The sequence below is a fragment of the Garra rufa genome, chromosome 18, assembly GCF_049309525.1.
Source record: "Garra rufa chromosome 18, GarRuf1.0, whole genome shotgun sequence".
Lineage (NCBI taxonomy): Eukaryota > Metazoa > Chordata > Actinopteri > Cypriniformes > Cyprinidae > Garra > Garra rufa.
The window spans coordinates 21,872,324-21,888,622 of NC_133378.1; the positions used below are offsets into that span (position 1 = coordinate 21,872,324).

The window sequence follows — 16,299 nt, forward strand, 5'->3', positions numbered from 1 at the left end:
GTAGGTTGGTCACGCCGGCGTGACCGTCGGCCCCAGAGGGTTAACCAGTTCTTTTTAGTGAATTGAAAACACAGTGCCGGACCAGTGTCGCCTGGTTCACTAATAAATGACTATTATGAGCTGGTTCATTGTAGAGGATCAGCAGCATGTTTGAGTCTGATTCATGAACAAATCGCTCTTATGAGCCAGTTGTTTTTATGAATTAAAGGCATACAATGCAACCAGTGTAGCAAAATATGAGCTGATACTTTTTCTGTGAATTAAAGAAATGCTGAGGGACCAATTCACAAATTACTCTTAAGAGTCGGTTCTTTTTATTGTGTAGCAGGGGCAAAAATTAATGAGGGCTTGTGGCAAAAATGCGACAGAAATTTCCCATAAGTTCGAGACAAAGTGGCAAAAAATGCTCCTGCAAAATTAAACAATGTCATGATTAAAATAAAAGGTAAAGGTGAATGAAAAGTCTCGGTTCGTGGAATTACAATTAGATCCGCTCATACTGCATCAGATTGCTTTTACACTATGTTTAGTGGAGCGTTGAACCTTATAACCAATTAAACATGTTTCTGTTGAACTTAGGAATGCGTTGGCCAATCAGCAGCGCTTAGATTAGTCAGTGCTGAAAACAACAGAGCTGTGTGGAGTGTGCATGCTCGCGAATTCCCTCATCTGCATCAGATTGCTTTTGCTTGATGTTTTATGCAGCGTTGAGCCTTATAACCAATCAAATGCATTTCTGTTGAATTTAGGAATACATTGGCCAATCAGAGGTGCTTAGATTAGTCAGTGCTGAAAACGCCAGAGCTGTGTGGAGTGTGCACGCTCGCGAATTCCCTCATCTGCATCAGATTGCTTTTGCATACTGTTTTGTGCAGCATTGAGCCTTATAACCAATCAAATGCATTTCTGTTGAACTTAGGAATACATTGGCCAATCAGAGGTGCTTAGATTAGTCAGTGCTGAAAACGCCAGAGCTGTGTGGAGTGTGTACACTCGCGAATTCCCTCATCTGCATCAGATTGCTTTTGCATACTGTTTTGTGCAGCATTGAGCCTTATAACCAATCAAATGCATTTCTGTTGAACTTAGGAATACATTGGCCAATCAGAGGTGCTTAGATTAGTCAGTGCTGAAAACGCCAGAGCTGTGTGGAGTGTGTACACTCGCGAATTCCCTCATCTGCATCAGATTGCTTTTGCATACTGTTTTGTGCAGCATTGAGCCTTATAACCAATCAAATGCATTTCTGTTGAACTTAGGAATACATTGGCCAATCAGAGGTGCTTAGATTAGTCAGTGCTGAAAACGCCAGAGCTGTGTGGAGTGTGTACACTCGCAAATTCCCTCATCTGCATCAGATTGCTTTTGCATACTGTTTTGTGCAGCATTGAGCCTTATAACCAATCAAATGCATTTCTGTTGAACTTAGGAATACATTGGCCAATCAGGGATGCTTAGATTAGTCAGTGGTAAAAACGCCAGAGCTGTGTAGAGTGTGCACGCTCGCGAATTTCCTAATCTTAAACAACACAGTGCAGATAATATGGAAATAAAAGATTCATTTTGTGGCTTCAATAATTTATAAGGGCTGTTTTTTTTCATAACTTGTCTTTAGACTTGGTTAACGCCACAGACCGGCATGTTTGTTTATGACGCCAGAATGTGATGTGCCCAAAATGAAACAAAAACGTTTCTTTTTTTTTTTATAGTGATTAATAATCATCATTACAATATGAGGAACAATAATCTACAATAATGACTTTTTGTCGTAATATTACAGCCCTATGAGTTTTTTTTACATGTATAATTTAGATACCATTTTAAACAGTCTAAATAGACATTTTAACAGCAATATGCTCTGAATTGAACCAGTGATATTTTAGTATTATTTATACAGTAGTCAACATTCGAAGTGGATCAAAACCTTTCATCAAATTTGTCCTAAAACCAAAAAGAATACCCATTCTTATCTTAGGACAACTTTTGATTAACTTTTTTGATCCACTTCGAATGTTGACTACTGTATACTGTTATAGTCAGGGGTGCACATAAGTGGTGCACTTGCGTGATCAAAATAAAAAATGCACTGGGTAGAAGTTCAGACCACTCACTTGCATATCAACATGGTTGGCATCTGTTAATGTGTTAATGCACAATCACCATTTTAGATCGACTAACTGTAATATTGTATAAGATTTCCAAACTAAAAACATTAAATCTAGGCTATGTGCATAGACTTACTTGCTGGTATTAGCAATTCTATTATTTTAGAAAAAATAAAAAAATTAAATATTAGCATAGTATTTTTTAAAATGTACTGTAAAATTGTCTTTTTTTTTAAAACCATTGTTTTATTTTGTAAATATAGTTGTATTGTTAAACTTAATTTATTATTTTATTTAAAAAATTGAATTAAAGTGCAATTATACTGTTGTTACTATTATTAATTATTTTATTTGTATAGTTATATTTAATGTCACACTATGTGCAGTGTGAGCACCAAACCAAATCTCCAGGATGAGACCCAGACCAAAAAAAACTTATAGTATTAATAAATATTTTGTACTTTTATAGTATTAATATTTATTAATATTTTTCTTTCCATTTTATTTTCCAATATAAGTTTAGTTTGGTTTAGCAATTTTATGTACTTTTGTCATTTTTGAAATATATTTTCATTTATTTACTTTTAAATGAATTTTAGTTTTACTAATTGTAGTACTTCAACTTAAACATTTGAATTCAGGGGAGCATTTTAAATTTGCATTACATTTTTTTCATCTAATATATTTTTTATTTCACCATTATTTCTATTTAAAAAATGCTTTTAGTTTTAGTTAATGTCTGTGTAAAGGCAATTCAGAGAGTTGTTTCTAAACACATTATAAATGTTAGAAATGCATTACTGAAAACATGTTACAAAGGCTGTAAAGTATGTAGTAATTGTAGAATGTTAAACAGTTTTTCACCATTTTTGTGTTTAGGATTTTTTGGGTGGGCGTGAAATCGTGTCTCTGACGCACTGGAGCCACTGAGCACGGGCCCTTTTTTTGTGGTGCGACAAACTCCGAACACATATTTAATATTACTTTACACAGACTTTAACAAGACTGAATCGAATAAGAATAAGTATGGATATCCAGATAACAGCACAATAGATCACTTAGGCTTCTTCATTGTCATCACATTTGAAATGGTTCTAGAATATCAGGCATATGACACATTCACCGTGACACAGGGTATTGCATATGTCTGAATGTAATTATATATGGCAGTGAGACTGTGCTGTGGAAGTGGGGTCTGGAAAGCCCCAAGATGAAGCGTGTTATTCGGCATGGCAGTAAAGAAGGGTGCTGGAGCTTGTCTCCTGAGCTGACTTTATCAGGTACAGCTTTCTAATCCAATCTCAGCAGCACATTGCTGCAGGGAGGTCGTCTGCTACCTTATTTGTTCCTGTGACACAGGATGTATTTCAATTTGTTTCACCGCAGCACTGGATGTAAAGGGACTGCAGTTGAGCTACACTATACAGAAAGCAAATCAGACTGGTATTTGTCCATGCAGAGGAAAACCACACATACAATATCTGCATATTTTAGTCGCACACTGACAGACGCTATAGACGTTCCTCTCGCCCTTGGATTGCAGGGTTATGTTACAGAACCTAGATAATAAATCAGCTTTAGCCTTAAAAAATATATCCTATTCTTTTGAAGAAGTGTAAGTGGTCGTGCGAGGCCACGCCATTAATCCACAGCTTTTGTTTGTCATGTACAGTAGTGGATTATTAAGGATTTGTTTGGATTGCTTCCTCATTTTGTATCTCACAAAACATGAATATTAGTTCACTGATAAGAACTGACCATTTCTTCACTGCCGTTTTTGTTTAGCTAAGAATGCAGATGATGATAATAGGATGGTTTTATTGTGCGGTGCAGCTGCTGAGATACAGATGCTTCACTAGAAACTGACTTGTAACTAGAGCTGGATGAATAGTTATGCAAATGATGATGATGATTGTTGTTGATTGCCCTACTAGGCCAGACTTGTATTAGCTCTTTGATGTTTCTCCTTGCTGTGAAAAACTTCCATGTGTCCTAATCCACTCTAATATTCCATTATTTATATTTATGTGTAAGGAAAAAAATTGACTCCAGTCAGTTGAGTTATTAAAACATAATGCGCACCCGAGATGCCGTGGCCGTTACACCTCGGGTGTGACTTATTTTTTAATAATTCAATGGACTGGAGTCAATTATTCCATTGATACCACACCTTAAGACATTGCTCAGATGATGTATTTCAAGACTTTCAAGATCTTGTCCTACGCTTCCATTGCTAATTCCAAAATGTCATTTTAGAGCTAGTAACGGATAATTGATAGCACTCTAATGCAGTTAATAATAAACACAGAAAGAGAGAGAGAGAGAGAGAGATTAAGCATTTGTGAATCATTTGTCTCTCAACAGTATTTGGCAGCAACGAACAACGGATCTACTAATAGCGAAAGTTTAAGTTTATCTGCTTCAAGAACAGTGCCGTTATTACCTAGCTAGTGAGAAATGACATTGTTTTTAAGCTGGTTAACTATTTACTGATAAAATCGTTGAAGCTGACGTTTCTGGGTGTGTGTACACTACCAGTCAAAAGTTTTTGAACTGTAAGATTTTTGTTGATTTTAGTCTGCATTTATTTAATCCAAAGTACACCAAAAACAGTCAAATTTTGAACACTTTTTACTATTTAAAATGACTGTTTTCTAAATGACATTTATTCCTCTGATTTAAAGCAAAATTTTTAGCATCATTACTCCAGTCACACGATCCTTCAGAAATCATTTGAATATTCTGATTCGCTGCTCAAAAAACATTTATTATGTTGAAAACGGGCGAGTAGATTTTTTTTCTCAAGTTTCTATGATCAAAAGAAAGTTCAGAAAAACAGCATTTATCTGGAATAGAAATGTTTTGTAATGTTAAAAATTTATTTATCATCACTTTTCATCAGTGCCTGCTAAATAAAAGTACTCATTTCTAGTTCTTAAAATAGAAATTAATAAAAAATATATAAAAAAATTATACTGACTCCAAACTTTTGAAAGGTTTAGTGTATAATGTTACAAAAGCTTTTTATTTCAGATAAATGCTGATCTTTCTATTCATCAAAGAATCCTGAAAAAAAGATGCAGTCAACTGTTTTAAATACTGATGATAATAATAATAATCATAAAATTTGTCTTGAACAGCAAATCAGCATATTAGAATTATTTCTGAAGGATCATGTGACACTGATGTAATGATGCTGAAAATTTCGCTTTGATCACAGGAATGAATCACATTTTTAAAATATATAATTTTATATAATTTTACATTTTATAAATCTATAATATTCAAATAGAAAACAGTTATTTTAAAATATTACTGCTTTTGCTGTATTTTGGATCAAATAAATGCAGGCTTGGTGAACAGAAGAGAATTCTTTAAAAACATTGAAAATCTTACTGTTTAAAAACTTTTGACTAGTAGTGTATGTTTCTGTGTGTGTGCATCTGTAAGGAACAGGGTTCATACAGTCATGAAAAACATGGAATTTTAAAAAAGCTGTTTCCAGGCCTGGAAAAGTTATGGAAAAATAAATAAACCCAAAAATGTTTGGGAAAAGTTATGGAAATGTAATTCCCAAATGTCTATATAATAGAATTATGTGTACTCTTGAATTTCGGTGTGGGATTGTGCATTTACTATTGTTCGCATATAATTTTACTCATTCCCGCAGCTTTGGAGTTTAAAATAAGGGAAATTTCTGCACACATTTATTCAGTATAACATGTAGGTTAGATGAGTAAATAAATCCACACAGACTGTCAGATTAAATCAGTCATTTGAAACCATGTGAGTGATTCAGCTGTTCTACGTCTTCTCTCTTTCTCTCTCTCAATTTGGCTTCACATCGGCGCATCCCGTCTGCACTACAAGAGCTATTGCGTGCTGCGATACAAGACATTCGCTCACATTTCGGGACAGTTAAAGTATCATGAAAATCTGACTTTTTTGTGTTTAAGTGCTATAATCAGTGCCCCGGTGCATCTACCAACCCAGAAAATGTGACTTTCTTTTGGTAAGCCTATTTCTGCAAGCATGTGAAAAAAACATGTGTCAGATTTCGCTCCTCACAGTGATGTAGACAGGGAATCTTATTATAATATTACCACCCCTTAATCTGCACGTTTCCACCGACGACGCCGTTATTTTGTTTTCACAAGTGACGACGCTGTACCATTTCTGGCTGCACAGTTGAGCACAGAACACTATTTAGAGTACCAGCCTCAGAGGAGACAAAAGAGCAGTGGATTTATTTACTGTATATTACACTGTTGCCAAACAGATCAAATATAAACATGTAATTTCTTTCCCAGCTGTTTATGTTCACAGACATAACCCACTGTTTTTGTAACTTATGTGTGTTTTTAACATAAACTTGTGTGTATTTGACAGTTCAAGCGCAATACGACATGAAAGAGAACTTAGTTTAGTACTCACATGCTGTGTGACAGCAGCTTTCTGTGAGTGTGCATCGGATGTGTGCACTCAGAGAACCCTATATCAGAAGTTTAAACTAATTTGGTGTAAAACCAAGAACATACCAGAATATCTAAGGTAGGAGCTGTAAAGGCACAGCTCTATTTTGGAAAAGAGAGCAGCAGCTCATTTGCATTTAAAGAGACATGCACGAAAGCGCGAAAACATTTTCTTAATTATTAATATTAAATGATCTGTGGAGTATTTTAAGCTGAAACTTTACAGACACATTCTGAGGACGCATGATACTTATTTTACATATTGTAAATAGAGGCATAATAGTTCATCTTAAAGGTTTTAAGGTATAAGTGCCATATACTGTACCATCTCGAAATATTATGATAATATTATTATTATTGTCTCAGAATTTACATAAAAGGGTTCAGTACGAACATGTCTGTTTCTGTTCGTTTAAGTTATTTGTTAGTTGAACCTTTGCTTAGACATTTGAAATTAACAGCGCTGTATTGAATTATGTTTCAGAGTTCAAATACATAACAGATAATCATTCCATATATATCTGGGCTTATTGGGATTATAAATGTTGTAAGATTTTTATGATGCAACTGAATGAAAATGTCTTATGCTTATGTCAGCATTCAGCGTGGTTTGTTTAAAAGGCTTTCAAGGCAGAAGTGCTTTGCGTGTAATGTATTGGACTGTGCATTGAAGCGCACTGTTTTTCAGCTGACCTTTGTGTCTAAAGATGTTAGGCTTACGATAAGGGCAAGTCAGAGTTTTAGCTCTCCGAGTGTGTTGCTTGCTGCATTAAAGTCAAAACGTTGTCATAAAAAATGTAATTTCTTGACAACAGCTTTTTTTATGGTCTATACCAGTCGGTACAAATACTAAACTTGCCGTTAAAAGCGAGTACAAATTGTCCACAATCAGTTCCCGTTCCTTCTGAGAGACATGAAAACCTGCATAGAGATAAAAGATGAGGCTTCAGTGGAGCACGGGGTTAATCAATGCTGAGAGTTGGATGTCCACACCAGAGCTGCCTGGCCCTCGTCTCTTTGATGGGAAGCAGGTGTCCTGTTGTCATCGATGAGGGGCTCATTGATCAAAGGCCCTTCAGGAGTCCAGTGCTCATCCATCAGACTCCGGCGGCCAGGCAATGTCACGGAAACCAGGACTGTCAGTGCCTCTCTTCCTCGCACATCACCATGAAAGAAAACGCTTCACTGGCCAGGCAAAAAAGTCAAGTAGGAGGGCTTTTTTGTTCCCTTTTTCTATGTAGGCCCATACACAGACCTTGTTTCTTTTAGTACAAAATGCTACTTGTAGAGTTGGAATTAGGGCTGCGTGATGCATTGAAATAAATTTGATATTACAAAATGCCTTAGTAGCTGTGGGCGATACAGGGTAGACACGATTAACCAGTAGAAATTTGTCAGATGGTAGAGATTTTCAACTATTGTGTCTATTGTGGTTACACAAAAACTTATCTTGCACGTGTTTTTAAGCATTGTGGTTTAAAAACAAGTGATTGTCAGCCGCTGAAACACAATCAGCAGCGAAAGGGAACTCATTCTGCTATATGTGACCCTGGACCACAAAACCAGTCTTAAGTCGCTGGGGTATATTTGTAGTAATAGCCAAAAATACATAGTATGGGTCAAAATTATTGATTTTTCTTTTATGCCAAAAATCATTAGGAAATTAAGTAAAGATCATGTTCCATGAAGATTTTTTTGTAAAATTCCTACTGCAAACATTTCAAAATGTAATTTTTGATTAGTAATATGCATTGTTAAGAGCTCAATTTGGACAACTTTAAAGGTGATTTTCTCAGTATTTAGATTTTTTTGCACCCTCAGATTCCAGATTTTCAAATAGTTGTATCTCGGCCAAATATCGTCCTATCCTAACAAACCATACATCAATAGAAAGCTTATTTATTGAGCTTTCATATATATGTATACATCTCAGTTTTGTAAAATTTAACCTTATGACTGGTTTTGTGGTCCAGGGTCACATATGTGTGTGCTGTCTGAGAGTTTCTAAGTGCTGTCACAGAGGCATGCGCATGTGAAGACTAGGAGTATTAAACAGAGTTATTTTTGCCACTTTATAGGCCTTGAAGGTTAAATACATACACTTGTATGTGTCAAATTCCCATCTTTGCAAGTATCCTTGTAAACTGTCACGTTGGGAAGGAGGAGATCTGGGTCCAAATGCAGGGAAGGAGTTTTAATCATAAAACAATAAACAAAACACAAACAAAAGGCCAACACGGCACAACAAAACACAAGCAGGGCAAGATCAAGAACATCAGGAACGAGAAGGACAGAAAACAAACCACACAGAAGACAATGCAGCCAGAATGAATAGTGGGCAATGAGAGTTATTTTAGTCCATATGATTGTGAACAGGTGTGAGCTTGATGAGTGCTAATGACAACAAGACAGGTGTAAACAATCAGGGAAGTGCAGTGCAAGGGAAAGGGAAACAGCGACCTCAGGTGGCTGAGGGAAAACCCACAGCCCAGATCATGACAGTAAACACAGTAATTTAGGTGTTAAGTGAAAGCAAACAGCTGAGAAAGAAAACACATGTGTAACAGTCAACATATTGAGATCCAAAGTAATTCAGGAACAAATGAGAAAGAAGGTAATTGAGAAAAGGTCTGGAAAAGGTTATAAAGCCATTTCTAAAGCTTTGGGACTCCAGCGAACCACAGTGAGAGCCATTATCCACAAATGGCGAAAACATGGAACAGTGGTGAACCTTCTCACGAGTGGCTGGCCGACCAAAATTACCCCAAGAGCGCAGCAACGACTCATCCAAGAGGTCACAAAAGACCCCATATCAACATTTAAAGAACTGCAGGCCTCTCTTGCCTCAATTAAGGTCAGTGTTCATGACTCCACCATAAGAAAGAGACTGGGCAAAAATAGCTTGCTTGGGAGTTCCAAGACGAAAACCGCTGCTGAGCAAAAAGAACATAAAGGCTTGTCTCAGTTTTGCCAGAACACATCTTGATGATCCTGCAAGACTTTTGGGAAAATACTCTGTGGGCTGACGAGACAAAAGTTGAACTTTTTGGAAGGTGTGTGTCCCATTACATCTGGCGTAAAAATAACACAGCATTTCAGAAAAAGAACATCATACCAACAGTAAAATCTGGTGGTGGTAGTGTGATGGTCTGGGGCGGTTTTGATGCTTCTGGACCTGGAAGACTTGCTGTGATAAATAGAACCATGAATTCAGCTGTCTACCAAAAAATCCTGAAGGACAATGTCCGGCCATCTGTTCGTGACCTCAAGCTGAAGCGAACTTGGGTTCTGCAGCAGGACAATGATCCAAAATACATCAGCAAATCCACCTCTGAATGGCTGAAGAAAAACAAAATGAAGACTTTGGAGTGGCCTAGTCAAAGTCCTGACCTGAATCCTATTGAGATGCTGTGGCATGACCTTAAAAAGGCGGTTCATGCTCAAACCCTCCAATGTGGCTGAATTACAACAATTCTGCCAAGATGAGTGGGCCAAAATTCCTGCACAGCGCTGTAACCGACTCATTGTTATCTCACAGTTATCACAAAAACTTGATTGCAGTTGTTGCTGCTACTGGTGGCCCAACCAGTTAAGTTTAGGGGGCAAACACTTTTTCACAGGGCCATGTGGGTTTGGATTTTGTTTTCCCTTCATAATAAACTTATACAACTTCATACAACTTCATTCAAAAACTGCATGTTGTAGGGCTGGGCCGATAAACGATATCATATCGAATCGCGATAAAATTTATGTTAATAACGATGATAGGCTCTAGACATTTTTTGCTCGATATGGATTAATCTAAGAGCCAATCACACAGCAGAAATATGCGACAACAGCCAATCAGCGTGCCTGTGCACCTCAAAGTACAAAGTTCATTTCCTACCGCACTTTGCGAAGCAAACTTAACACCAGGACGACAAAAAAAAAAGAGAGAGGAAGCAGCGACGAAAGTGAAACTAACTTCGAGTTATTATCCAAAGCTGCTGAAATTGTCGACAAAAAAGGTAGCACGAATTATATAAGTGGTTTGGCTACCTGAAAAGTGACTCTTAGCTCAGCTGAGAGTTTGGCGCGATTGTTAAAACTGAAACCGAAAGCAAAAAACGCACGCGCATTCAAAAGCAATTTTAATCCCCCCAATGCACGCAAATTAGGCTACATGACATATCTAGGCTGTTATTAGTATGTAGGCTATGATAGGTTGTGTATGTCTATAGCTCTGTATCATGCTTGAAATATCCGTCTCTATTTGCACTTTGAATATTTAGAGAGTAGCCTACTTAGATTATGGCTGAATTGTCTGCACTTAATACGATTAAGAAAGAACCGTGTCGGTTAATTTTTTGTTATTTATACTGTAGATTGTTTCAAAATGCAGTGGTTGCCTCTAATTTAAATATCTCAACCTATAATAGAGAAAATAAACAATTGTGTTAATAATAATAATAAATAAATAATTGTGTTACAAAATTATGTTTTTACAATAATTTTATGTTTACATTTTGTACATTTACTCTCATTTACCATACTCTGTCACAACTTTTATTTTTTAAATTTATTTTAGTAAGTTGTTTTAATTTTTAAGGCCAAATCTGTAATCTGTTTTTGTTAATAAACTATACTTTAAATGTAATTTAATGAACCCTTTCATTTTTGTGGTTTATTAAAAAAATCTGTTTTTGTTAATAAACTATACTTTAAATGTAATTTAATGAACCCTTTCATTTTTGTGGCTTTAGTCATTGTTGGGATACTATTTTAAAGCTGGCAACATCAACAGTTTATATCGAAATATATATCGTTATCGTTCAATATGGGGAAAAAATTATCGAGATTACATTTTTGCCATATCGCCCAGCCCTAGCATGTTGTGTTAACTTGTGTTATCTTCGATTAATATTTAAATTTGTTTTATGATCTGAAACATTAAAGTGTGACAAACATGCAAAAAAAATAAATAAATAAATCAGGAAGGGGGCCAACACTTTTTCACACGACTGTATGTGGAATGCGCCACATGGGCAAAATGCAATCAATGATTTTTAAAATGAAGTACTTGAATAGAGTCGAGGAAACATTGCAGCCATACAAAAGACATTGAATTGACATTGAATTTTGGTCACCCAACATCACAACTGAAAGTTCTAAAATATCCAAATATCAATGTCTTATGTGCCTGCTGGGAAATTACCCACTAACATCCACTATTTCTAGATAAGGCTATTCAAGTCATACAGTGAAAATTCCTGTAGTTTTGTCATACTACAGTATATATTGCAGAAAATCTAAATAACGCAATGTCAGTTTTTTTTTTATATCATGAAGCCCTAATAAGAATGGTGATTATACATGTGGACATGATTTGGATATGCTGCGTGGTGTCACAGACACAATTTGGTAAAGGCAAAGGCTTCCAGCGCATCAAACCCTAGCTAACTGACCTACATGGGGTTGTAAATGGTGATTAAAACAGGCTGGCCATCATCGTTCGTGTTCACACATTGGCACACCTGCTTAAATGAGTGACAAAAGGCCCATGTGGGGGGCACAGAGAAATAGGGCAAGTGAGGTCTCTGTTGTGCAGCTGTTAAATGGGGCTGAATCCCAAACTCAGCCAACGGCCGTCTGATTGGAACGAGCTGCTGTTGAAATGGGATTTCATCCATTTTTCCTCTTTCTTTTTCATCTGTCTTCTCAACCAGAAATATAAAAGTCCAAAAAAAAAAGGATTTGTTATAAAATCAAACTTCAGCTTACTGAACCAATTTAGTAAAGACATTAGCATTAAAAAAATGAGCCTTATGTAGTATGTGGGTGGTTGACATTTCGGGATGATTATTTAGGGAGGGAATGTAGAGAACAGGACAAGAAAATTATATAGTTTGCACATACCCGTGGATACTTAGAAAAGTGTGATAATTGGACTTTTTCAGTTTTTAAACGAACAAAGCTTGTTTTAACACAGCAGGATATTAGTAGCAACTAACTTTTTGATGGACATGCCAAAAAATAGCTAATATGTTATTAGGAAACTAAGGTCTGCATTGTAGGAATCGGCTATTAAAAGCCCTTATTAGTTTTCCATCATTCTCAATATTGAGGACGCACATGTCCTCTCAAGTGTCTGGTGGTTATGGTTTTAATGATTGACGTGCACCAAGAGACTTATTGCAATATGTGTTACATACAGTTAGCATACATAGCATACTTGTAGCATACACAATGCACATGGCAACACTGCTTTTAATATAAGGTTGACCATAAACATTCATGCATATTCGTGCGTGAACAAGACTGACCAAAGATCTGAAGCTCTAAAAATAGACAGTGTCATGAAAAAGTTACAAGGCAAAAGTCTCCTCTTCGCTTCCAACGTCCTTCAGAGATGTTATCTGTTCTTCCTGGCTGAGCAAGGACTGCTTTGCCATAAAAGAAATATATACAAATCACAAAAATATGGTGTCACATCAGGTTTTATTTTGTATTTTTGGGCTAAATCAGTTTAACCTAACATTGGTGTGCTATGCATAATCCTCAATATTTTTATGCCTTTGCAAATGATTTTATTCAAAGCAATTTATATTGCATTCATATTGCAATATAATACAAGGATTAGGATTGAGCATTATTATTATTATTATTATTATTATTATTATTATTATTATTATTATTAATTTGTTTTAGAATTAAATATATTGCATTATTATTATTATTATTATTATTATTATTATTATTATTATTATTATTTGTCATTTATTTATTTATTTATATGTATGTATTTATTTTTTTGCATTTATTTTACATTTATTTAGCATTTATTTATTTTGCATTTATTTTGCATTCATTTATTTTTCAGTTATTTATTTTTCATTTATTTATTAAATTTATTTATTTATTTATTATTTTGAATTTGAATTTATTTTATTTTTAAATAAAATATTATTGTTATTATTAGGATTATTATTGCATTTAAATTACTCAATATTTGTAATATTAGCAACAAAATAATAACATTATTATTATTATTATTATTATTATTATTATTATTAATTGTTTTGTTTTAGAACAAAATATTTTGCAGTTATTATTATTTTTGTTATTAATTTGTTTTTGTTTTAATATTAAATATTTTGCATTTTTTATTATTATTATTATTATTATTATTAGTAGTAGTAGTGGTAGTAGTAGTAGTAGTATTTGTAATTAAATCTTTTATAATTCATTTACATTTATTTTAAAGAATTTTATAATTACAATTTAATTAAAAATATTATGGTTATTAGGATTTAATATTTAATTTAAATTTAAATGACTCAATATCGTAAACAACTTAATAATAATAATAATAATAATAATAATAATTGTTATTATTAATTGTTTATTAGTAATTATTAATAGTTCTTTTGCTAAACATTTAACTAAATATTTTGCCTTTATTATTGTTTTTGTTTTAAATTTAATTTTTATGCATTTATTATTATTAGTAGTAGTAGTAGTATTTGTAATTAAATAATTTGTAATTTATTTATGTATATATATGTGTGTGTGTGTGTGTGTATATATATTATATATATATATATATATAATACACACACATATAATACACACACACACACACACACACACACACATACATATATATATATATATATATATATATATATATATATATATATATATATATTTATATATATTTATATAATACACACATACATATACATATATATACATTTTTTTTTCATTAAAATAGTATTGTTATCCTTAGAATTATTATTAAATTACAATGACTAAATATTTGTAAAATATTACCAACTAAAAATATAATAATAATAATATTTTTTGTCTTAGAATTACATATTTAGCATTAATTATTATTATTATTAATTGTTTTTGTTTTAAAATGAAACATTTTGCATTTATTATTATTATTATTATTAGTAGTAGTAGTAGTTAATATTTTTAATAAAAAATATTATGGTTATTAGGATTTAAAATTATTTAATTAAATTAAATAATAAACAACTGCATAATAATAATAATTATAATTATTATTATTTATTATTATTATTATTATTATTATTTAGATTAAAATATTTTGCATTTATCATTATTATTAATTTGTTTTAATAATTACATTTGTAAATATTGTTGTTCTTGTTATTATGATATTATATTCAAATTACACTATTTAAATGTAAAATATTATAAACAACGATCACATTTATTAATTCATCTATCCATCCTTCCCTAACTCAGTGTTCAGTGTTGTTGAGTGTTATTTGGACCTCTTTTTCTAATAAAAAGAGAAAGAAAAAAATGTTTAGAACAACATGAGGGTGAGCAAATGATGACAGACCTTTAATTTCTGGGTGAACTATCTCTTTAATTTTACGCTGTTATGGCCGAGACAAAACACTAGCAACAAACTTGCATTAGTAGCCATTTTAAATGAATTTTTTTTCTACACTATGCTGCTAATCTTCTCTGTTTACCATTTCTGTAATAACAAACTCTCCAACAGTATATTAATTTAGCATTTTATCAATTTCCTATTATCTAGTTTGACACAAGAACCATCAGCTTTGACTTTGCATGCTGACCCAAGGGGAAACACAGTGCTTTGATTAATGCATATTTAACCGCTTAATGTCTTTCTGTATAGGCAAAGGACAACATTAGCATTATTGACTTGTTGCAAACAATTAAGAGGTTAGCAAGCAGCCACCCTGAATTGATTAATTACTCTGGACCGTTGTTTAGATAAAGCTGTTTACTTGTGTGAAGCGTATTTACCTTTGTCATTATTTATCAAACCTCTGGATCATGGTCTGAGCGCTTACACAATCCATACTGAAGATCCACGACTGAAATGCCTCATCTGAAACACTCATCACTGTCGGATCAGCCTCATTGTTCGCCGCTGCCGTGCGTTTTCTGCTCGCTCTGTCCCCAGCAGTGCCGCTGAGTGACACATTCAGATACGGTTGACAAGCTCACAAAAGGAACATAGAGCATCTTAGATGCATGATGTTGACACCACACAGTAAGATCTGGTCCGGGTGTCATAACGTCACATAAAAGAGCTTGTTCTATGAATATGGGGGTCTTTGTCTCAGGTAGAGGTTAGCAGATGGAGCTGACACCATTAATATTTACAACTCTAAATGAAATGAATACATTTGGACTGTCAGTCACTGCACAATGGAGGCAGTCAGCAGAAAAAAGCTCCCTGGAGAGCCGAGGCTGAGACGTCTGTGAGCACTGAAATATTAACACCAAATACTATGAATGAATAAAACAAAATCACTCTCGGAGGGAGCTTTGCAGGTAAACTGGGAGTGTTAAGGGTTTTCTGCCCTTTTCGGTAGTACTGACGCACTGAGCCTTGAAAATGTAAATATGTTTTTGCATTTGTCATATAGTGGAGCTCTGTGCAGGAATAGTGTGACTAAAATCAATATTAGTGGAGGTAACAAACCTCAGAGGCAGCCTAAAAGCTTTTTGTGTCTCTCTCTACTTCCCACATTTATCAGTGACACATTCAAAGAGCTGATGTGCACAAAATTGCATAAATTGGATCAAGAAATAAAGCTCACAAAGAAAATCAATCTGTGCTGGCCCTTCTGAGCGCTCCTGTATTGCAGTCACGATGAAGCAATTGAGGTGTGCTTTTGTCTGTGGGTATCAGGTGCTGGTTTGGAGAGTCCTGTCATGATGCT

At 34.2% G+C, this 16,299-nt stretch overlaps 2 protein-coding genes across 2 annotated transcripts in view; both read left to right on the top strand.

The window, feature by feature from the left end:
- The window catches only part of LOC141290556 (ephrin type-B receptor 2-like), a 51,856-nt gene extending 45,324 nt beyond the window's left edge, over nt 1-6,532 (top strand). The window contains exons 4-6 of the mRNA XM_073822677.1: nt 3,239-3,385; nt 3,492-3,548; nt 6,495-6,532. Coding sequence (XP_073678778.1) covers nt 3,239-3,385; nt 3,492-3,548; nt 6,495-6,532 — 242 coding nt within the window. The remainder of the gene's footprint in view (nt 1-3,238; nt 3,386-3,491; nt 3,549-6,494) is intronic.
- Nucleotides 6,533-7,546: 1,014 nt separating this feature from the next.
- Nucleotides 7,547-16,299, top strand: part of eif4g3b (eukaryotic translation initiation factor 4 gamma, 3b) — a 45,343-nt gene continuing 36,590 nt past the window's right edge. The window contains exon 1 of the mRNA XM_073822678.1: nt 7,547-7,783. Coding sequence (XP_073678779.1) covers nt 7,547-7,783 — 237 coding nt within the window. The remainder of the gene's footprint in view (nt 7,784-16,299) is intronic.